General features: G+C 36.9%; 2 protein-coding genes across 2 annotated transcripts; one reads left to right on the top strand and one right to left on the bottom strand.

The window, feature by feature from the left end:
- The first annotated feature begins 2,476 nt into the window (after nucleotides 1-2,476).
- Nucleotides 2,477-8,844, top strand: LOC122204575 (olfactory receptor 13F1-like). The gene is made up of 2 exons (XM_042912098.1): nucleotides 2,477-3,392; nucleotides 8,801-8,844. Exons 1-2 carry the CDS (start codon nucleotides 2,477-2,479, stop codon nucleotides 8,842-8,844), a joined length of 960 nt encoding a protein of 319 aa, XP_042768032.1.
- A 359-nt stretch (nucleotides 8,845-9,203) lies between these two features.
- LOC122204424 (olfactory receptor 13C7-like) lies at nucleotides 9,204-10,142 on the bottom strand. The gene has a single exon (XM_042911885.1). The coding sequence runs from the start codon at nucleotides 10,140-10,142 to the stop codon at nucleotides 9,204-9,206; it is 939 nt and encodes a 312-aa protein (XP_042767819.1).
- Nucleotides 10,143-24,083: the final 13,941 nt, after the last annotated feature.

Here is a 24,083-nt window from a genome sequence, read left to right as displayed (position 1 = left end):
CTGACATTTGGGAAGGAAAAGGGAAGAGATTGTTGGACAACATTTGGTTGTCTTAGCCCTGGCATCTGAAGTCATTTTAGGGAAAGTATCTCAATAAAATGACTTAGGATAGGTGAGACTCTTACAAGCGTTGTAAAGGAAGGATAAGGGAAAGAATAGGGACCCAATCTGCATGAGAAAAAGACATCATTATTTTGTTTATAAGAAAAGACCAGACAGTAGTGAAGAAAGAAGAGAAAGCAAGAAGAGCAAGAGCTAGAGTAGGAAAACTGGGTGCTGAGGGGGGAAAGACCGCTAGAGAAGCCCTCAGTAGAAGCATGGTGTGTGCTGACCCAAATGAACTTTAAAGAGCAGAAACCTTTAACAGTCACCTTTCTGGAAATAATCAGTCAGGTGTTTCCTATTCACCTATGGATTGGAGGTTGAAATTTTAATAGATTATGAAGAAGTACTAAGTTTTTTATCTGAGCCAGTGTGAACCAGCACTGGGTTAGCATAGGCAGGTATAGCTCTGAAAGAAAAGCAGGGAGATGATGAAATCATAAACGTTTTGTGATGTTCTGAAATATTAGAGAGGCCATGGAATTGGGTGGTGGAAAAAGAATTTTAAAATAAGTTAATCTAGGAGTTGTCATCTTCCTGTATAGATTACAAAAAAAAAAAAAAAAAAAAACCCAAACAAACTGATTTCAAAGAGGCCAAGTGATTTGCCTGATTATGCACACCAGTAAGTAGCATGGTTGGATTTAGAGTCCAATTCTTACACTCAGAGGACAGTGGTCTAAAACCCTACAGAAGATGATTGGGGAATACCTCAACCTCTCCTAAGAGTACAAATGGTCATTGCCTTCCCCACCTCACTCTATGTCAAATATTTAAAGCTAAGAGCTCATCGTCTTTGTTTCTTAAATGAACTAGTTTCTTTAATGTTACAGATAAGGGTGCAGATCTAAATGAGCAGTTGAGAAATCTTAGGCTTTTATGTTGGCACAGAGACCAATAGTGAAAATGTGCTTATTTGAATATGTACCAAACATTGTCCATGTTCAAGGGAGTGGTGTGTTATTAAAAATCTTGAATGTAAGTTATTCTTTGCTAGTATTATGGGGAACAAGATCTGGAGAAGCTCAGTTGTACCAGGGGTGGGAGCCAATGGGATGTGCACATATGGCTATTGTTCAGTGTAATATACTTGAGTAATGTGGGTATACATAAAGAACGAAGCTGTACTTGAGACAGTGGCCTACAGTTTTGATGACTGGATAAATATTCATGAAAAACAAGATTAGAGTTGGTGAGAAAGGTAACAGCATGTAGATGAACTGTTGGTTATAGACGTAAAAATATAAAATGGCATGATAAGTATGAGAAATTACAAGCTGGTTGTTGTTTCAGACCAGAGTCTGGAGCTGGAGTGTTGGAAGATGAGGTTGGAGAAGTAGGCAATGATGAGGATGTGAGGCTTGAGTGTGTGTGATTGATTGCATTTGAACTCTACTTATAGGACAGTGGTTTTTAAACATGTTCCCATATGCGACTAATTGTGAGATACATCACAAGTAATTAGAATTGCATTATAAAATCCTGAACTTTGAAAATCAGTTTGTTTCTAAGAAAGCGTGGGCTCAGGGTGATTCCATATTCAAAAATGCCTTCTTGGAAATTGAAATCAGGTAGTGCAATAGTGATTGGACACAGGTTTATCTTCTATTTATAGTGTACCGCATATCCATGTGTTACAACACATAATTAGAGGTTTATGAAATGCAACTAAATCCTTTCTCCCTGTAACGTTTTACAATTTTTTTTTTCTTTCCCCAGCAAACCTCCTGTGGTCCTTAACTCGATTAGGTATAACGCATTTTTTCTAAAGTTTGTTTATTCATTTTAAGAGAGAGAGAATGTGAGCAGATGAGAGATGAGAGAGTGAGGGAATGAGAGAGAATCCCAAGCAGTCTCCGCACTGCCAGTGTGGAGCCTGACATGGGGCTTGAACTGAACCTGTGCGGGGCTTGACCATGGGATCATGACCTGAGCCAAATCCAGGTTTGATGCTCAACCACTGAGCCACCCATGCGCCCCAGGTCTAATGCCTTTTTTGATTAAACTAAGTGTCACAATGTCTCACTGACCAGTGTTCCTAACACAGAGCTCAGATTCTTACCCTCTGTGTTCTCATAGTACCCGAGGGTGTATTTATATGATGTTAATTGTATTTATTTCTTTACTTGACTGCGTGATATTTTATTCTGAGCTGCCCAAGAGTAGCTTTTTAGGTAATTCAAAGAGATCTTCAGTGACTTGTAGTATAATCAACAAATGAATGAATGAGTGAATAATTAGCATGGTATTGCCAGAATAATGATCCTTGTAAAGTACCCCTAACTAATCCCCTTGAAAGATGGTAGAATTTAATTTTCATATATGTACAATGTATATTTTTATTCACTACTACAGATAAAGAAAGAGGCATAAAATGGTCAAGGCAAACTTGACAGTCATTTCCAATTTTATTTTCCTGGGGTTTACTCCTTACCCCAAAGTTGAGGTCATCATATTTGTGCTGTGCTTGCTGATGTACCTGATCACCCTGCTGGGTAATATCATTCTGATCTCCATCACCATCCTGGATTCCCACCTACACAAACCCATGTACTTCTTCCTCAGCAACCTCTCCTTTTTAGACATCTGGTACACCTCTTCTGCTCTCACTCCAATGCTGACAAACTTTGTTTCAGGGAAAAACACCATCTCATTCTCAGGATGTGCCACTCAGATGTACTTTTCTCTTGCCATGGGCTCCACTGAGTGTGTGCTCCTGTCCACGATGGCGTATGACCGGTATGTGGCCATCTGCAACCCTCTGAGATACCCCATCATCATGAACAAGAGGGCTTGTGTGCAGATTGCCGCTGGCTCCTGGATGACAGGCTGCCTCACCGCCCTGGTGGAAACAGTATCTGTGCTGCAGCTGTCTCTCTGTGGAAGTAGCATCATCAATCACTTCACTTGTGAAATTCTGGCTGTCTTGAAACTAGTTTGTGTGGATACTTCCAGGGTGCAGTTAATCATGCTGGTGATCAGCGTACTTCTTCTTCCTATGCCGATGCTCCTCATTTGTGTCTCTTACGCATTCATTCTCTCCAACATCCTGAGAATCAGCTCAGTGGATGGTGGAAGCAAAGCCTTTTCAACATGCGCAGCCCACCTGACTGTGGTGGTTTTGTTCTATGGGACAGCTCTCTCCATGTACCTGAAGCCCTCCGCTGTAGATTCACAGGAAATAGACAAATTTATGGCTTTGGTATATGCTGGATTAACCCCCATGTTGAATCCTATCATTTATAGTTTACGGAACAAAGAGGTAAAAGCAGCTGTGAAAAAATTGCTGATTAGGAACCCTCTGTGTGCTTTTTTAATCCCCCATAGAAAATCATAACATTAATCTAAGGGGTGTATTGATGTGGTCAATACACACCAGAAAACTGGGATAATAGGGGAAGACACTCATTTTAAAGATTTCCTAAGTTCCCTCCTTGACTGACTGCTGAAACTCTAAGGTAATATAGACATATCTTACATAAGCATATCTGAAATCTTACATAAATAGACTTTTGATGACAAACTTCAATTTTATTTTGGGTTATAGAGTGTAAGTATAGCTTTAAACATTAAGCTAGTGTATTGTTAGTATTCAAAATTATGTGCATGTAATATACAAATGTAATAACTATAGTAGACTTTTTAGATAATTTATTATTAACCTTTGTTTTAGGCTGAATTGTGTCCCTGCAAAACTTATGTTGAAGCTCTAACCCACCAGTACTTCAGAATGTATTTACATTTGGAGATAAGGCCTTTAAAGTGGGATTAAGTTAAAATGAGGCTATCAGTGTGGGCCCTCATACAATTGGACTTATGTCATTATAAGAAAAAATTTAAGAAATTTAGACACACATGGGTACTCGAGGTTTTCTCACACACAGGGGAAAAGACCTAGCAAGAAAATGGCTATCTGCAAGCCAGGGAGAGGCTTCAGAAGAAATCAAATCTGCCAACACTTTAATCTTGGTCTATCCTCCAGAACTATGAGAAAGTCAATTTCTGTTGTTCAGGCAATCCAATCTGCTATTTTGTTATGGTAGTATTAGGAAACCACTACAACCTCTTTTCAGCATTGCTAAATTTAATGGGAGTAATTGCATATTCTACAAAGTATAACTGTGTTTTACATGTGTGGAAATATTTGTGGATGCAGATAGATGTGTGTGATGTGAATGTCTATGTACAAATGGAGAAGGCCTGCACAAATATATACTGAATAGAGATGGGGTAGAGGGATGCTAGTCTGCAAAAATATCAGAGAGTTTAGCAGTTTGTTGTTGGTCTTCGAGTGCTGACATTAATTTCGTAAATTCAAAGAAGCTGCAGGATGTTTCGGTGAAACTACAAGCACCCTTCCCTTTTTTATTGTGCTTTCCCCTGACACCTAGATGCTTAGATCCAAGGGTATAAATGAAGCTATAAGCATTTAGAAACAAAATACATGATATATTTATATTATAAACTATACAGTATCCCAAACCCACTAAAATGGTGAGAAATGCTGAAATATATGACATATCTTATTGTATAAGCCATAATATACAAAGAACTTAAAAATGTACACTCGTCAGTATTTGTAACATTTGTATGTCCTTTCTGGACTAGATGACTAAATGTGAAGTCAGTGTGCAAAACTTATTTGCTCTTTATCATGAAGTTGTCACAAGAGTCAATAAAATTGTGATGGCTTGGATCCAGAAGGCAATGGTATGGAGAAGATAGGATGAATATGGGAATTACCAGGTTGTAGGGCTGGATTTGATTTCTCAGATATGAATAAACAGTCATCAAAGATGATTGGTCCATTGGTGTAAGTAAAGAACTCTGATGCAGTCGTTGATTGGATGACACGAGTAGCGTAAGGATGATGACTTCACAAAGATAGGGATGGGATGTAAGTCGGTTGACTGGTTGGCTGTGCACTGATGGTTAGACCTACAGGAGAAGACAGATTTGTGAAATCTAGGCAAAAAATTAGGTCTAAAGCTATATATATGTTGCGAAATCTTTTGCAAAGAGATGTAAATTGAGTACTAGGTGTGGATGATGTTTTCTAGGGTAATTTAGGGCAATTATCTATACAATTTTGGTTATGTTTTCCTGTTATTGGTCAGAACTGTGGTAAAGGTGAAAGAATAGTACACATGGGATCTAGAGTAAATTATCCAAAGTATACAGAAATGCTGATTCAAAGGGGCACATACACCCCAGTGTTTATAGCAGCACTATCAACAATAGCTAAATTATTGAAAGAGCCCAAATATCCATTGACTGATGAATGGGTAAAAAGAAAATGGTATGTATATACAATGGAATATTACTTGGTGATCAGAAAGAATGATATCTTGACATTTGTGAAATGGATGCAACTGGTGTGTATTATGCTAAGCAAAGTAAGTCAGGCAGAGAAATACAAATATCATATGATTTCACTCATACGTGTAATTTAAGAAACAAAACAGATAATGGGGCCCAGGGTGGCTTGGTCGGTTGGGCGTCCGACTTCTCCTCGGGTCATGATCTTGTGGTTTGTGAGTTCAAGCCCTGTGTCAGGCTCTGTGTTGACAGCTCAGAGCCTGGAGCCTGCTTCAGAGTCTGTGTCTCCTCCTCTCTCTGCCCCTTCCATGCTCTTGCTGTGTCTCACTCTGTCTCTCAATGATGAATAAACGTTAAAAAAAAAAAAAAAAAAAGAAACAAAAGAGATGAACATAAAGGAAGGGAAGCAAAAATAAGATAAAAACAGAGAGGTAGGCAAACCATGAGAGACTCTTAAATACAGAGAACAAACTGAGGGTTGCTGGGAGGGAGGTGGGGGGGATGGGCTAAATGGGTGATGGACATTAAGGCGGACACTTCTTGGGATGAGTGTTACATATGACTGTTATGTGTAAATGATAAATCACTAAATTCTACCCCTGAAGCCAATACTACACTATATGTTAAATAACCTGAATTTAAATTAAATAAAAAGAATTACAATTTTTTGGGGTGTCTATGTAAGCTTAGTGATCTTAGGCAATTTCTTTTTTTTTAATGTTTATTTATTTATTTTGAGAGAGATAGTGTGTGAACACGCACATAACCAGGGGGATGGTAGAGAGAGAGGGAGAAAAAGAGAATCCCAAGCAGGCTTCATGCTGACTATCCCCTGCAATGCAATGCATGGCTCTATCCCATGAACCATGAGATCATGACCTGAGCTGAAATCAAGAGTAGGACTTTTAACCAACTGAGCCACCCAAGCACCCCAATCTTAAGCAATTTCTTAAACATCCTAATCCAATTTCTTTGTCTATAAAATGGGAAGTTTATTTAATCTATCAATATATTTATAATAATTATTTAAAATTATTTACAAGTTAGCAAATATGCTAATTCCAAAAGACCACCTGTGAATTAGCTAGGATGATAGGTGTATCATTTTGACAGAGTCAGATTTTGATCTTTTTTTTTTTTTTTCTTGCTAGACTCTAGTTTCAGTTAGTTTGAATTTGCCTGTGATTTCAGGGTGCCTGTGTGGCTCAGTCAGTTAAGCATCCCACTTCGGCTTAGGTCATGATCTCTGGTTTGTGAGTTCGAGCCCGTGTTAGGTTCTATGCTGACAGCTCAGAGCCTGGAGCCTGCTTTAGATTCTGTGTCTCCCTTTCGCTCTGTCCCTCCCCTACTGACAGTCTCTCTCCCTCTCTCTTTTTCTGTCTCTCTCCCTCAGATAAATAAAAATTAAAAAATATTTGAATCTACCTATGATTTCAATGTATTGAGAAACATCTATGAGTGTGTTACAAGTCTAGCCTATCACTCTGGTAGTGTTTAGGGATATAAGCATAAAATACCCCAAGTTATCTCTTTCTCTCTCTGTCTCTCCCTCTTTCTCTGACAGTCTGAGCTGAGTCATTCCATATATGGGTGTCCTTTTGATTCTACTGGGTTCTGACTACCTGAACTGGGCCTCCCTTTCATGTTGACCTTTTACTTATTCCATCAGGCCCCAAACATCCTGCTGGGCAGAACAAGCAGGGATTCCTTTCTGAACTCTATTGGGTTGTTGAAACCTTTGCTGGGTGGCCCTTGAGCAGAGCCACTGTCCTCATCCAGCTCAGGCTGTGGGACTGTACCAGGCAACTCACCTGTATTACATACAAATAGATGTTAGGTAATCACATAAAAAATAAAAGTACAATTATTATTTGCTAGCAATTTCAAGGGCATTTCTTTGAAAGGAAATATTTAAAATAAGATTATTGCTTTTGATAGAGTGCAATTCTCAGTATTCCTTAAGAAGTGTTTATACAATTGATAGATATTTTTTTCAGCAGTTGCTCATTACAGAATAAGTATACACTGATAGGACTTTTGCCTTACCCAGACCAAATGACTTCTTTTTTAATGTTTATTTATTTTTGAGAGAGAGAGAGAGAGACAGAGTGTGAGCAGGGGAGGGGCAGAGAGAGAGGGAGACACAGAATCCGAAGCAGGCTCCAGGCTCTGAGCTGTCAGCACAGAGCCCAGCGCAGGGCTTGAACCCAGGAGCTGTGAGATCATGACCTGAGCCGAAGTTGGACACCCAACCAACTGAGCCACCCAGGCACCCCACAAATGACCTCTTGAGTATATTTATCTTTCTTTTATCTTCCCTTACATTTCTGTACATTTAATATTAGCTGATATTTTATCCATAACTTTTTGATGTGTTATTTAGTCAATGAAATAATACATAAATTCAAGTTCTCTTATATCCCTGTATTAAATCAAGTACTTAGACTATATTTTACTATTATTTCAAAATGTTAAATAAGTAATTAGTTACTGCCTACTGTTTAACTTTATTTGACATTAGACTTCATACAGAGAACAGTGAGTTCTGCCATTGGGTGGATTTCAGAAATGAACAAATGATTATAGTATAAAAGGAAAATAGCCATAACAGATAAAGTTCAGGACAGCATAAAGGAGGGAATAAGTAAGCGGGCAAACTTTGGAAGGTTTGTAGAAGATCTCACACTTGAATTGTGCTTAATAAGATTGCTAGGCTGTTACCATAGAAAGAGAAATGTGAGGATGGAGATGCAGTGGCATATGCTGTTTTCTTTAGGTGTAAAGAACATGATATAATTGGAGAAGTAATAGTGAATGTAGCACAGCATGTGCAAACATGGGAGAAACATGAGGAGGGAAAGAAGGGGAAATATGTACCTGAAAAATTAGGTTGGAGTCAGGTCAAGTCCTTGGGTAAAATAAAAAGCAGTAACAAACAAACAGACAAACAAACACAAAAATTCGAGTAGTTCTCTCAAAAGGGAACTGAAAAATACATATTTTACTTGTTCAGCAGACATACATGCAGATGGTCCATACATTAAAATGGTTTGACATAGGATATTTCAACTTCATGATGATGTGAAAGTGATATGCATTCAGTAGAAACCACACTTTAAAATTTAAATTGTGGTCTTTTCCTGGGCTAGTAACATGTGGTATGATATTCTTGTTGCGCTAGGCAGTGGCAGTGGCCCCAGCTTCCAGTCTGAGCCACATGATCACAAGAATAAACAACTGATACACTCAACTGTTTCATACCCATACAACCATTCTGTTTTTCAATTTCAGTACAGTGCTCAATACGTTATAGGAAATATTCAACACTCTATTGCAAATAGGCTTTGTATGAGATGGTTTTGACCAACTATAGGCTAATGTAAGCATTTGCACATTTTCAAGGTAAGCTATGATGTTCAGTAGATTAGGTGTATTAAAGGCATTTTTGACTAATGATATTTTCAAATTTTGATGGGTTTATCAGGACATAACTCCATCAGTTGAAGAGAATCTGTACTGGATTTTCCTGGAAACATTTAATTACATCTTTTTTCTTATTCCTTAAATTTTACTCTTAGTACTTATACTAGTTGTGTCTACATTTTTGTAACAGTCATTTTCATAAAAAGGGAAAGCTAGATAATTATCTTGAAATTTCTTTCCAACTCCTAAATTCTGTGATCCTACATACAATCTTTATTTCTTTTGCTATGTTTTAAATAAAAGCCTTTTCCTCAAATATATGAGTTTATTTGGTGCATGAACTCGAAGATGTAAGTTTTTCATCCTTTTCTCCAGAACCAGTGTCTACTCATCAATTTTCTCAAAGCTCCAAGCACCTCTGTGTTCCTCAGGCTATAGATGATAGGATTGAGCATGGGAGTGACTACTCCATAGAACAGAGCAATCAATTTGTCAATAGCAGAGTCTTTGGACTTTGGCTTCATATATATGAAGAGGAGTGTCCCATAAAACATGGTCACTACTGTTAAGTGGGCTGAACAGGTAGAAAAAGCTTTTTTTCTTCCTTCTGCTGAATTCATTTTTAGTACAGTAGATAGGATGAAAATGTAGGAGATGCAAATTAACAATAATGGAATATACAAAAATATTACATTGCCCAACATTATAGCAATCTCATTCAAGGAAATATCTGCACAAGCCAGCTTGACAAAAGCCATTATTTCACAAACAAAGTGGTTAATGACATTTTTTCCACAAAAGGGCAACCGTATTGCAAGAATAGTTTCTGTCAGTGAATTGAGAAAGCCCATTCCCCAGGAGAGGGCTGCCATCTGAATACAAAGTGCCTTGCTCATGATGATGGGGTATCTCAGAGGGTTACAGATGGCCACGTAACGGTCATATGCCATCACCGCTAAGAGCACGCATTCTGTGCATGCCATAGTGTAGGAGACAGACATCTGAACAACACATCTAAGGAAGGAGATGGTTTTTTTCTGTGATAGGAAGTGAATCAACACTGAGGGGGTAAAGGAGGACGTGTAACAAATGTCTAGGAGGGAAAGATTACCAAGGAAGAAGTACATGGGCGTATGGAGGCGGGAATCCAGGAGAATTAATATGATCAAGGTGCTGTTCCCCAGCAGTATCACCAGGTACATCATCAAGCACATGACGAAAAGGAGTTTTTCCACTTTGGGGTACTCAGGAAGTCCCTGCAGAATGAACTCAATCTCTGTCCAGTTCGTCCTGTCCATTTTATGTTTCTATACCTGGAGTAATCCAGAAGAGAAAACTCCATGTGAGCATTATGCGTCAGTGCATATTACCATGTGCAGTGAGAGATCACTGGGGGAGGGGCACCAAGTGTGTCCACACTAGCTGGAGTGGTGCTAAGAGCTCTGAGTTTAGCGTTTTGAATTTCTCTTCTGGTACATATAGGAAGGGATTGAAGACATGTAATAATTACATTGATAGCTTATTAAAAATATAGGCTCTTGTATTCCATTTCCTGAGATAGTGATACACAGTTCTGAGGCAGGGAAGAACTATTTGCATCTGAACAAACATCTATTATTTCCTGTTCTTTGGACCCACAGACTCCACTTTGAATATCATCATTTTGGAAAGCTTATGCTTAATCTGTTAAAAATAACTATGTATTTGATTTTATTTCATGGAAGTCATTAACAATATTATTAGTTCAGGGTTTTATAACTTACTAATATATTCACACATATTACTCATTTTATCATCACTATAATTCTCTGAGGCGAGTGAAATTCACAGAGGTAAAATGTATATAAAAACACAGTGAGTGATCCACTCTTCCAGTCTGCATTTTCTGACTTTATATCACCTGCCCTTTTATTTATTTTTAGTTTATTCAGTGTTTAGAGAGATTGCTAATGGAGGAATGGCAGAGAGAGAGGGAGTTGGAGGTTGCACACCGGGCCCTATGGTGACAGCAGAGAACCAGATGCGGGGCATGAACCCAGGAATGAGGAAATCATGACTTGAGCCAAAGTCGGATGCTTAAGAGCCTGAGCCACATAAGCACCTGCTCTTTTGACCAACATGCTATTGCCCTCTCCAAATTATGTGAATTGTCTAAGGAGTGGGAATCAGACATCTTTTAAATAATGTTCTCCAGATGATTCTAAAGTTCAATGTGGAAAAAATCCACCTGTCTAGTGGAGTGCCTCCAAATTTTAGTATACAGACTAATCACATGAGGGAAATTTGTGAAGGGTTCTAAAATTTCTTTTAATGTTTATTTATTTTTGAGAGAGAGAGAGACAGAACACAAGCAGGGGAGGGGCATAGAGAGAGGGAGACACAGAATCTGAAGCAGGCTCCAGGCTGAGCTGTCAGCACAGAGCCGGACGCGGGGCTCAAACCCACAAGCCATGAGATCATGACCTGAGCTGAAGTTGGACACTTAACTGACTGAGCCACCCAGGCACCCCTCTAAAGGATTCTAAATTAGTAGGTCTGAATTGATTCTAATTGATTCTAACTGATTCAAATCTAATTGATTTGTTAACATGTTCTCAGATGCTGCTGCTGTTGCTGTCTGCAGAACTCACATGAATAGCAAGGCCTTTTAGACCATTTCTCCCCAATGCTATTGCAGAAAATGCCACTACTGCTTCCCTTGTATGTAGGACTGTAATCGAATAGTAGACAATGCAAAACTGAACATTCTGTGACACTTGGAGTTGAGACATATGTGTGAGTGTATTGCACTCAGTTTTGTATTCTTTAGATTTTAGATATACAAGCAGTCAAACTACATACAGAAGAGACTGTTGTTTGTTTCTGTCCATATTAAAGTCCTTTCTCTTCCATTTGTTGAATTTGCGATTAGGGCCAATAGTTTCCAAAAAAGGAATTTGAGATCAGCTCAAGCATCTGAGTTGTGCATCATAGAGCATGGAGCAAATTACTTTAATTTGAAAAAATTTGAAGAGTAGATGTTAGTAGCTGACAGTAAATAAATCAAAGAACATAATTTTGAAAACACCTTTTCATTCTCAAGGTTTTCTACCTAACTAAAAAACACCCTGAGGGGGAAAAAAAAGACTGATCCTATAGATGAGTTTCTAGTTAGTGTTTTTTTTTTAATGTTTATTTATTTATTTTGAGTGAGAGAGAGGGAGAGACAGGGAATGAGAGAGGGAGATAGAGAATTCAAGGCACCATCTGCGCTGTTAGTGCAGAGCATGAGCTGGGGCTCCATCTCATGACCTGTGAGATGACCTGAGCGGAAATCAAGAGTCGGAGGCTCAACCAGCTGAGCCACCTAGATTCCCCCCACCCCCACCCAGTTAATGTTTTTAATCAAGGCTGTGTGAGGCACCTGAATGTCTCAGTTGGTTAAGCTTCCTACTCTTGGATTCCTCTCTGGTCATTATTTCACAGTTCATGGGATGGAGCCCTGTGTCAGGCTCTGTGCTGACAGCCAAGAGCCTGCTAAGGATTCTCTCTCTCCTTTCTCTCTCCCCTTCCCCACTCTCTCACTCTCTCAAAATAAATGAACATTAAAAAAAATTAAACAAGGCTGTGTTTATGGTTTAGGCTTTGGCATTTCCCTCTGTGATAGTCATTTGACAATAGGTTATGCTGCTTTCTATGATGACTGCAGTTTACAATGGAGAAACATATTCATCAGCATAATATGATGTTTTTACGTCTTTTGGCTATGGAAAGGAGGGTTCTATTCCAATTCAAGCTGACTAGGCTTTGCAGGCATACATTACAAAGAGAGTAGGAAGGGTTGGGTAAGACAGGATATATTTCTATTTGGTATTAGGATAGGAATGTGATTGACTGTAAATGTATATATCACCCTACTCTGAATCTGAAAATAAAATTTTGATAGAGACTTTGAAGGAGCATCAGTTGTCTGGGATGTATTGTTTCAGGGGTGTTGTGAATTCTGTCAAACATACCTTTTATTTTCTAGGAACATCTCCTAAAAGTTGATTCCGTTTGGAAATTACTTGTAGCAAATAATGATGGTATACATCTGGTATCCTGACAGTTCAGAAATAATTGCTGTAAAAAAATTTTCCCTTACAACATAAGAGAAACCACCAATGTGCTTTAACACTTTCAAATGGTTAGGGTGGGGGGAAGGATAACGGACAGTATAGAGGAAATTACTTTCATTACTCTTGTAATGCTAGTGTGACTTTTAGAAAGCAATCAACAAACACTCTTGTTTAATAGCAATGTGACAAATCTTTTCTTCATTTTAGCTTACTTCACTAAAATAGTTTCCTGGGAACAAGGGAAAGAAAACTTTTAAGACTCTTGATAGTTTCTAAAAAATGACTTTCCATGCAAAATGTATATTAGATTATTCCATTTTTATTAATCTTTGCCATTACTGGATATTATCTTTTGAAACAGTTTTTCATTCTTAGCTCATGGCAGGGGAATTATTAAAGAATCATGGCACACTAATTTGATGGGGCATTATGCACTTATTAATATGACATTTGTGACAACTTTGTATTAAAACAAAAATGATATTTAAATTATGTGAAAATGTTTAAGTTGGAAACAGAAACAAAACTACAGCATTTTTCTTTTTTTTTTTTTGCAAAACTAAAACTTAAACTAAGATAGCCTAGACAGAATAGAAAGACTGGAAAGGAAAACCCAAAACATTAATGGTTACCTTAGAGACCTTTCTCATATTCTTCTGAATTACCCCAGTTTTTAAAATAGATAAAGATAAAGAAGGCATATTATTAAAAAAGAGAAAAACACTAAAGCAAGTGTCCAGTTATTTTAGGAAGACTAACTCAGAATAAAGAATGCTAAAATAATTTAAGTAGTACAATTATTGCCTCAAGTGCCTAGAAACTACACATTGAGGCTGAGCTGTACTGGTGTGTCCTATCAGATTATTAGAAGGAACCCACTGTTACTGGTAGACAGAGAGCATTTATAATCCCTACTCTCAAAAGCTTCCAAAGAAGAGTGTTTTGTGTTTTTAGGAGCTACACCAAGATAAGGGACTTGAGTTCTTGACTTAATCATGTGTTATCAAAGGAGAATGCAGGCTGTTAATGCCTAGCACAGAATTATTGTTTAGAAGATGACATTCCTATTTGAAAAGGATCTGAACTGGCCTGGATCCTAGCCAACCTCTAATCCCCTTCTCCCAACTCCTGGTGTTTTATAAGAATTAACCACTCTGTGGTTCAATGCCCTTGGACTTCATCTGGGCACTATTTTAGTGTTGTAAGAGACCTAAGGAAAGTCTGTGACTTTTTATCCAAGCCAGAAGTCAAGCCCTCTAACTTTCTAGAAGGAAACTTTTTAACTTTCTATAATTTTTTCATTTTGTTTTATTAACTTAGCTACTTGAAAACCTAATAGTTAAAGTACTAAGATTTTTCAATGTAAAATACATACTATCTGTACTCTAAATCATTAGAAGAAACAGTCCTATCATCCTCTCCAGGTCTTCTAAAGATATCAATTAAGACAACTGTTACTGTACAAAAATGAATGGACCTGCTAACTCTCAATATAGATTTTATAAACTCTAATATTCAACTAATATGCCACATGAAAGATATTTTAGCTTACAAAGAGAAGAGACAGTTGCCTGTGATGTCCTAGTGTGAGGCGCTTCATATAATTTTTATCATTTAATCTTCAAAATAAGCCAAATGTTATTATGGATTTTACCAATGAGGAAATTAGTTTGAAATTTCAAGGGTTAAGTACCATGATCACTGTCTTCTTTTAAAGTTCTTATTTAAATTCTAGTGAGTTAACATATAGTGTAATACTAGTTTTGGCTGTGCAATTTAGGAATTCAATACTTCCATACAACACCCTGTTTTCAATATCTTATAGTTGTTAAATAACAGAAGTATGATTTAAATCCTTATCTTTATGATTCCCAAGCCCATTTTTAGCACTATAGTACATTTACTTATTGATAAAATTTCTTCTTATAAAACCACTGTTTAATATGACATACTTAACTTTCAAGCATCCAAATGATAAAAATACACATAAAATATATCGAAATCTTTGGAAAGCATTGAAGGCATTTATTGTCTTCCACTTATGAAGACACTATCCACAAAAATGAATTAAAATTAAAAAAATAGCCAAAGATCCTTTCTAATGGTCTAGTGTGGACAGTTAAGATTAGGGTGGTAGAATTGATTTGTTACATAAATGGGAAGTAAAAGAATTAATATTTCTTCTTTTGCCTTGGATCCCTATAGCCAAATTAACACCTATAATTACTTTAGCCCCCTGTTACACATGTTTTGTTTGTAATCCTGTTTTTACCATAAACACTTTTAATTACAAGTTTCCTCAAACCCTTACTGAGCATATTTATGTGTGATTAATATATAAATTATTGTGGGCTCTTTCTCGAGATAATTTTTATTTAAGATTTTAGTGAACTATATACTTGAATACAGTAGCTTTTCACCTATTATTTATAAGGGTCTGTTGTATTACAGGCAGCTTTCTCTTCTTAACTACCCTCTTTGTGCTATTTTGGAATTTTTAAAGAAATTTAAATAATATCCTGCTCTTGATGTTGTCCCACCAGCAATGATCACCTCAACAAAATAAATTCGTTATATTTATTGACAGGATGTTTTCCATTGGAAATGATATTAGTAAAACTTTTCTCTTTATCTTACCTCCTGACTATGTTTTAAAGTCATTCTCACCATTCCATTCTATTAAGTAATAGAAAACATTTCCAGGGATTTGAATTCCTTTTGCATTTTTCAGATGAAACCAGAAGATTCTCACTTTGAAAGATGTTTGTTCTCCTTCCCAAAAAGAAATGTGAGAAAGAATTGCTACAACCAGGCAATTGGTCTGCACATGAATTTTCCCAAGAACGTGTCAAGGAAAGAAAACATATTAAAAATAAGGACCCATGATGCAACTCTGGTTTCCCAGTATTTGTGCTAAAGTTGATGCTTACTCGAGAGATTCAGTTTCACTTGGAAGTTAATTTAGCACTTATTTTTACAAACTTCTTCAATCCCTATGGTTGTGAATCAGAAACAGGATTCTCTAGAGATCAAAATCCCTGGCTCCCGCACATTCTAAAGACCCAATTATCTTCACTTAAAGAGAATCTTCCCCAGCCATACATTTCTTGGAGTATTCATTGAATATGACTGTATTTGATGGCTTCTACAGAAGCTGGGGTTGGAATCAGAATATGTCCAAAAGGTCTCAGAAGAGTTAACCTTTCACCAAAAAAATTTTTTTTATTCCACAGATAATACCAGGTCAATCCTAAAATACTCCTAAATAGTCATTCCACCTCTTTAAACTCTTTTTATCTTTCATATTTTTGTTAGTTCTAGACCATGCACTACACATTTTTTCTTTATACCAGTATAATCATAGTATATGTTTAATTAGTATTTGCCACTTTATAGCAATGTTTTTGTGATTTTTTTAGTCTTTATAATATTCCTTTTTAACATTTGAAGAGTCTTTAATCAAGTGGAATTAGTGTAATCTAGCCTATAATTTTAATAGTATTGGATAGTTTAATTTGTCTCAAATTCATGAGATTTTGGTATAATGACCATTGGTATCTATGTATTAGGCTAACTAATCTGCTTTTCCTTCTTCTGAAAAGCAGGTATCATCATGAACACAGCCACTCAGGGACACACTCCTAGAAGAGTGAATAATCTCCTCACTGTGTGTGCCAGACTTTGTTCAGATTGCTGTTTCCATGCCATCTGTTCCTGGATTGTTTTCCTGCCTTCTCTCCAGGAGCATTGCAGTACCCTCTGGGCTCTATCCTAGCCAAGCCTGCTGACCTTCAAAACTCTAGGCTTTAAGGCCCATTGGATGTAAGAACTCATGAAATTCGGCCCCTCTAGTTTTCCCAGCCAATGTCTTTGGGGAAACTTTCTCCTTATGTGTTTCCCTGTGTGCTTTTCTCTCTCTAGCCTTTCTCCATGAGGATGGCTCCCTCCCCTCTGCAACACCCTGGATCCTTTTCTCCCCCAAACCAGGTCTCTCTACTTGCTACCTTCTTTGAGGTGGCCTCTTCTCTCCTTTTAGTTGTGGAGATTGTTCTGGCAGTGTTTAGGTTGATTCTGGGTTATTTAGGATGATTTGATAGTTACCTAGTTGTGTTTGTGGGATGAGATGGGTCTAGTGTCCTCCTACTATACTGCCATCTTCCTGCCTGCTACCTTTTGTAGTAGTTTTCCATACTTTTCTATTTTGATGAGGGGGAATTATGAAGTCATCATAGTACATCATTTGATAGACTATTGTACAACCATTAAATAATATTTTTGAAGAATTTGTGTAAAAATAATAAATAATGTTATAAAAATAAAAATAATGTTAATACTTATGTTAACATTGTTACATGAAGAAAAAACAAAAACTAGTTTTTTTCATTGTTTGCAAAGCCAAAACCTAACTAGGAAAACTTATGTGTGATAGACGCTGGAAAGATCTATTTGAAAAATTAACCAGGGTACTTTTTCCTAATTGTTTTAGTTTCTCAAATAAATATGGATACATATGAAAAACAGAAAATGTAATTTTAAAAGAGAGGTAAAAATTGAGGTATGTGCCTTATTGTGTTAGAAAGTTTAATTGACAGTAAAAAAGTAAAATCTCTATTTAAATAATTAAAGCAATTTCTTTAAGTCTGGAGATTACACATTGAGGCTGAGTTGCCCTGCATGCGCATTAGGACATTTTGTACCTTCTAGGTGATGACAGAAAAGCTAAGTATAGTTTTTTTAAACAATATTTTTGATGGGTGCCACTTTATTGAGCCATTAGGTTTTATAAAATTATGACCCATATCCTAGCTTTATTTATTTTTATTTATTGTTATTTTTTAATACAATTTATTGTCAAATTGGCTAACATACAGTGTGTAAAGTGTGCTCTTGGTTTTTGGGCTAGATTCCAATGGTTCATCATTACACACAACACCCAGTGCTCATCACAAGTGCTGTCTTCAATGCCCATCACCCATTTTCCCCTCTCCCCCACCCCCCATCAACCCTCAGTTAGTACTTTATATTTGAGGGTCTCTTATGGTTTGCCTCCCTCCCTCTCTGTAATTATTTTTCCCCCTTCCTTCCCCCATGGTCTTCTGTTAAGTATCTTAACATCCACATATGAGTGAAAACATATGATATCTGTCTTTCTCTGACTGACTTATTTCACTTAGCATACCTTCCAGTTCCATCTACATTGCTGCAAATGGCATGATTTCATTCTTTCTCATTGACAAGTAGTATTCCAGTGTATATATAAACCACATCTTCTTTATTCATTCATCAGTTGATGAACATTTAGGCTCATTCCATAATTTGGCTATTGTTAAAAGCACTGCTATAAACATTGGGGGGTACATGTGCCCCTATGAATCAGCACTTCTGTATCCTTTGCATAAATTCCTAGTAGGGCTATTGCCGGGTCATGGGGTAGTTCTATTTTTAATTTTTTGAGGAAACTCCACACTTTTCCAGAGCGGCTGCACCATTTTGCATTCCTACCAACAGTGCAAGAGGGTTCCTCTTTCTCCACATCCTCGTCAGCATCTATTGTTTCCTGAGTTGTTATTTTTAGCCACTCTGACCGGTGTGAGGTGGTATCTCAGTGTGGTTTTGATTTGTATTTCCCTGATGATGAGTGATGTCGATCATCTTTTCATTAGTCTGTTGGCCATATGGATGTCTTCTTTGGAAAAGTGTGTCTATTCACATCTTCTGCCCATTTATTTTCTGGAGTATTTGTTTTATGGGTGTTGAGTTTGGTAAGTTCTTTATAGATTTTGGATACTAACCCTTTATCCAATATGTCATCTTTCCCCATTCTGTAGGTTTGCCTTTTAGTTTTGTTGATTACTTCCTTTGCAGTGCAGAAGCTTTTTATCTTGATGAGGTCCCAATAATTCATCTTTGCTTTTAGTTCCCTTGCCTTTGGAGATGTGTTGAGCAAGAAGTTGCTGCAGCTGAGGTCACAGAGGTTGTTGCGTGTTTTCTCCTCTAGGGTTTTGATGGTTTCCTGCTCACTTTTAGGTCTTTCATCCATCTTGTGTTTATTTTTGTGTATGGTGTAAGAAAGTGGTCTGGTTTCATTCTTCTGCATGTTCCTGTCCAGTTCTCCTAGCACCATTTACTAAAGAGACTTTTTTCCATTGGATACTCTTTCCTGCTTTGTCAAAGATTAGTTGGCCATACATTTGTGGGTCCAATTCTGGGTTCTCTATTTTAGTCCACTGGTCTATGTGTCTGTTTTTGTGCCAATACCATACTGTCTTGATGGTTTTACAGCCTTGTAGTAGAGGCCACAGTCTGGGATTTGTGATGCCTCCTGCTTTGGTTTTATTTTTCAATAATACTTTGGCTCTTTGGGGTCTTGTGATTCCATACAATCTTTAGGATTGTTTGTTCTAGCTTTGAGAAGAATGCCAGTGCAATTTTGATTGGGATAGCATTGAATGTGTAGATAGCTTTGGGTAGTATTGACATTGTAACAATATTTGTTCTTCCAATCCATGAACATGGAATGTTTTTCATTTTTTTGTGTCTTCTTCAATTTCTTTCATAAGCTTTCTATAGTTTTCAGTGTATAGATTTTTCACCTCCTTGGTTAGATTTATTCCTAGGTATTTTATGGTTCTTTGTGCAATTGTAAATGGGATCAGTTTCTTGATTTCTCTTTCTGTTGATTCATTATCGGTGTATAGAAATGCAACTGATTTCTGTACATTGATTTTGTACCCTGTGACTTTGCTGAATTCATATATTGGTTCTAGCAGCTTTTTGGTGGAGTCTTTCAGGTTTTCCATGTAGAGTATCATCTTATCTGTGAAAAGTTAATGTTTAAATTCTTCTTTGCCAATTTTGATGCCTCTTATTTCATTTTGTTGTCTGATTGCTGATGCTAGGATTTCCAGCACAATGTTAAACAACAGTGGTGAGAGTGGACATCCCTGCTGTGTTCCTGATCTCAGAGGGAAAGCTCTCAGTTTTTCCCCATTGAGGATTATATTAGCTGTGGGCTTTTCATATATGGCTTTTATGATCTTTAGTTATGTTCCTTCTATCCCAAATTTTGAGGGTTTTTATTAAGAAAGGGTGCTGTATTTGTCAAATGCTTTTTCTGCATCTATTGACGGGATCATATGGTTCTTATCCTTTCTTTGTTGATGTTATGTATAGCATTGATTGATTTGGGAATATTAAACCAGCCCCACAGGCCAGGAATGAATCCCACTTGATCATGGTGAATAATTCTTTTTATATGCTGTTTTGTTCGATTTGCTAGTATCTTATTGAGAATTTTTGCATCCATGTTCATTAGGGATATTGGCCTGTAATTCTCTTTTTTTGTGGGGGTCTCTGCCTGGTTTGGGAATCAAGGTAATGCTGGCTTCATAGAATGAGTCTGGAAGTTTTCCTTCCGTTTATATTTTTTGGGACAGCTTGAGAAGGATAGGTATTAACTCTGCTTTAAAAGTCTGGTAGAATTCCCCCAGGAAGCCATCTGTTCCAGGACTCTTATTTGTTGGGAGATTTTTGATAACTGATTCAATTTCTTCACTAGTTATGGGTCTGTTCAAATTTTCTGTTTCTTCCCATTTGAGTTTTGGTAGTGTGTGTGTGTCTAGGAGTTTGTCCATTTCTTCCAGGTTGTCCCATTTGTTGGCAAATAATTTTTCGTAGTATTCTCTGATAATTGCTTGTATTTCTGAGTGATTGGTTATGATAAATCCATTTTCATTTGTGATTTTATCTATTTGGGTCCTCTCTCTTTTTCTTTTTTTTTTTTTTTTTTCTTTTTTTTGAGAAGTCCAGCTAGGTGTTTACCAATTTTGTTTATTTTTTCAAAAAATAAGCTCTTAGTTTCGTTAATCTGTTTTAGTGTTTTGTTTTTTTGTTTTTTTTTTGGGGGGGGGGATTCTGTATTGTTTATTTCTGCTCCGATCTTTATTATTTCTCTTCTTCTGCTGGCGTTGGGGTTTCTTTGTTGTTCTGATTCTAGTTCCTTTAGGTATGCTCTTAGATTTTGTATTTGGGATTTTTCTTGTTTCTTGAGGTAGGCCTGGATTTCAATGTATTTTCCTCTTAGGACTGCCTTTGCTGCCTCCCAAAGTGTTTGGACTCTTGTGTTTTCCTTTTCATTTGTTTCCATATATTTTTAAATTCCTTCTTTAATTTCCTGATTGACCCATTCATTGTTTAGTAGGATGTTCTTTAACTTCCATGCATTTGGAGGTTTTCCAAACTTTTTCCTGTGGTTGATTTCAAGTTTCATAGCATCGTGGTCTGAAAATGTGCATGGTATGATCTCAATTCTTTTGTATTTATTGAGGGCTGTTTTGTGACCCAGTATGTGGTCTATTTTGGGGTATGTTCCATGTGCACTCGAGAAGAATGCATATTCTGTTGCTTGAGGATAAAAAGTTCCGAATATATCTGTCAGATCTATCTGGTCCAGTGTATCATTCAGGGCCATTGTTTCTTTATTGGTTTTCTGTCTACATGATCTGTCCATTGTTGTCAGTGGAGTATTAAACTCCCCTGCAATTATCACACTCTTACCAATAAAATTGCTTATGTTTGCAATTGTCTTATATATTTGAGTGCCCTCAAATCGGTGCATAGACATTTATTTATTTATTTATTTATTTATTTATTTATTTATTTATTATGTATTTGTTTTTTAATTTACATCCAAGTTAGTTAGCATATAGTTCAACAATGATTTACCCATTTAGCCCATGCCCCTCCCACAGCCCCCCAGTAACCCTCTATTCTCTATATTTAAGAGTGTCTTATTTTTTGTCCCCCTCCTGTTTTTATATTATTTTTGCTTCCTTTTCCTTGTGTTCATCTGTTCTGTGTCTTAAAGTCGTCATATAAGTGAAGTCATATGATATTGGCCTTTCTGTCACTAACACTGCTTAGCATAATACCCTCTAGTTCCATCCATGTAGTTGCAAATGGCAAGGTTTCATTCTTTTTGATTGCCAAGTAATAAGAAACCACATCTTCTTTTAACATTCATCCAATGATGGACATTTGGGCTCTTTCCATTCTTTGGCTTTGTTGATAGTGCTGCTATAAACATTGGGGCACATGTGCCCCTTTGAAACAGCGTACCTGTATCCTTTGGATAAATACCTAGTAGTGCAATTTCTGGGTCATAGGGTAGTTCTATTTTTAATTTTTTGAGGAACCTCCATACTGTTTTCCAGAGTGGCTGGGTGCATAGACATTTATAATTGTTAGTTCTTCTTGGTGGATAGATCCCATAATTATCATATAATGCCCTTCTTCATCTTTTGTTATTGCCTTTAGCTTAAAGTATTGTTTGTCTAAGTATGTCTATTGTATGTCTAAGTATTGCTACTCTAGCTTTCTTTTGATTTCCAGTAGCATGATAGACAGTTTTCCATCCCCTCACTTTCATTCTGAATGTGTCCTCAGGTCTAAAATGGGTCTCTTGTAGACAACAAATAGATGGGTCTTGTTTTTTTTAATCCATTCTGTTACCCTATGTCTTTTGATTGGAGCATTTAGTCCATTTACATTCAGTGTTATTATTGAAAGATGTGAATTTAGAGTCATTGTGTTATCTGTAGGTTTCATGCTTGTAGTAATGTCTCCAGTCCTTTGTGGTCTTTGCAACATTCCACTCACAGAGACCCCTTAGGATCTCTTATAGGGCTGGTTTAGTAGTGATGAACTCCTTCAGTTTTTGTTTGTCTGTGAAAACTTTTCTGTATCCTTCCTTGCTGGGTAAAGGATTCTTGGCTGCATATTTTTCCTATTCAGCACATTGAAAACTTCCTGATACTCCTTTCTGGCCTTCCAAGTTTCAGTAGAAAATTATGTTGCTACCCTTATGTGTCTACCCTTGTGGTTTAAGACCTGTTTATCCCTAGCTGCTTTCAGAATTCTCTCTTTATCTTTGTATTTTGCCAGTTTTACTATGATATGTCATGCAGAAGATTAATTGAGATTATGTCTGAAGGGAGTTCTCTGTGCCTCCTGGATTTCAATGTCTGTTTCCTTCCCCAGATTGGGGGAGTTCTCAGCTATGATTTGTTTCTCTCTCTTCTTTTTCTGGAACTCCTATGATACAGATATTATTACATTTCATTGAATCACTTAGTTCTTTAATTCTCCCTTGTGGTCCAAAATTTTTTTCTCTCTCTTTTTATTAGCTTCATCTTTTTCCATAATTTTATCTTCTATTTCACTTATTCACCCCTCTGCCTCTTCAATCCTCGCTCTCACTGACTGTAGTTTATTTTGTGCCTCATTTACAACATTTTTAAATTTCATCATGACTATTTTTTAGTTCCTTGATCTCTGGAGCAATAGATTCTCAGCTGTCTTCTGTGCTTTTTTCAAGCCCAGCAAATAATCTTATGACTATTATTCTAAATTATTGTTCAGTTATATTATTTATATCTGTTTTGATCAATTCTTTAGCTTTCATTTCTTCCTGGAATTTCTTTTGAGGAGAATTTTTCCATTTCATCATTTTGGCTAGTTCCCATGTCCTAGCTTTAATGAGATAGGTTAAAAAAATAGTAACTAACCCTTTTCTGTTACAAAATGTAAAAGAACAATTCTCTTTGCTTGAAACATTGTTCTGAGATGACTTACTTGGATACTTCAATTAAGTAATGTTGGATATGGGATTTTGAGGATCCATTATGATTTGAGGAGAAGAAAGGAAAAATAATGGGTCAAGAGCTCTGCTCTTAGCAAAGAAGCTTACTCACATGGTGGTAGACCAGGACCTAAGAAGATAAGTCCAGGAAGCAATTTCGTGTAGTCAGCTCAGTGAACTTTGGAAGCAATGATGTTGGGTACTGTTTTAATTCATTTCATGTTCAGTTCTGTGATTTCCCCCCCTGTCATTACACCTGTAGTCAAAGTCTGTTTTACCTGGGCTAGTGGTTTTGTGGTGAACAAATTGTATTCATTTTTTTGGTGAAGCCGTTCAAGGAAAGGAGAGCACTGTCCTCAGAAGTAGAAGATGGCTGAGAGTACCTGGGATTCTATACATATTTTCACCATTACCTCCTAATTGTTTAATTTAGATAGGTGGTGATTTTATGCCAATTAGCGTGGGGGATAGGTATATATATATTTAGGCGAATTCTTTGGAGA

Source organism: Panthera leo, chromosome D4 (assembly GCF_018350215.1).
Source record: "Panthera leo isolate Ple1 chromosome D4, P.leo_Ple1_pat1.1, whole genome shotgun sequence".
In the NCBI taxonomy this organism is placed as follows: domain Eukaryota; kingdom Metazoa; phylum Chordata; class Mammalia; order Carnivora; family Felidae; genus Panthera; species Panthera leo.
The sequence above is the reverse complement of the archived record's forward strand: the minus strand, read 5'-3'. Positions and strand labels throughout refer to the sequence as shown.

Excerpts from the sequence above, each read along its gene's own strand:
- LOC122204424 (XM_042911885.1), bottom strand. The coding sequence starts at position 10,142 with ATGGACAGGACGAACTGGACAGAGATTGAGTTCATTCTGCAGGGACTT.
- LOC122204575 (XM_042912098.1), top strand. The coding sequence starts at position 2,477 with ATGGTCAAGGCAAACTTGACAGTCATTTCCAATTTTATTTTCCTGGGG. Across the intron at positions 3,393-8,800 it reads AGCTGTGAAAAAATTGCTGA|GTAAGCATTTGCACATTTTC; the intron begins TTAGGAACCCTC and ends CTATAGGCTAAT.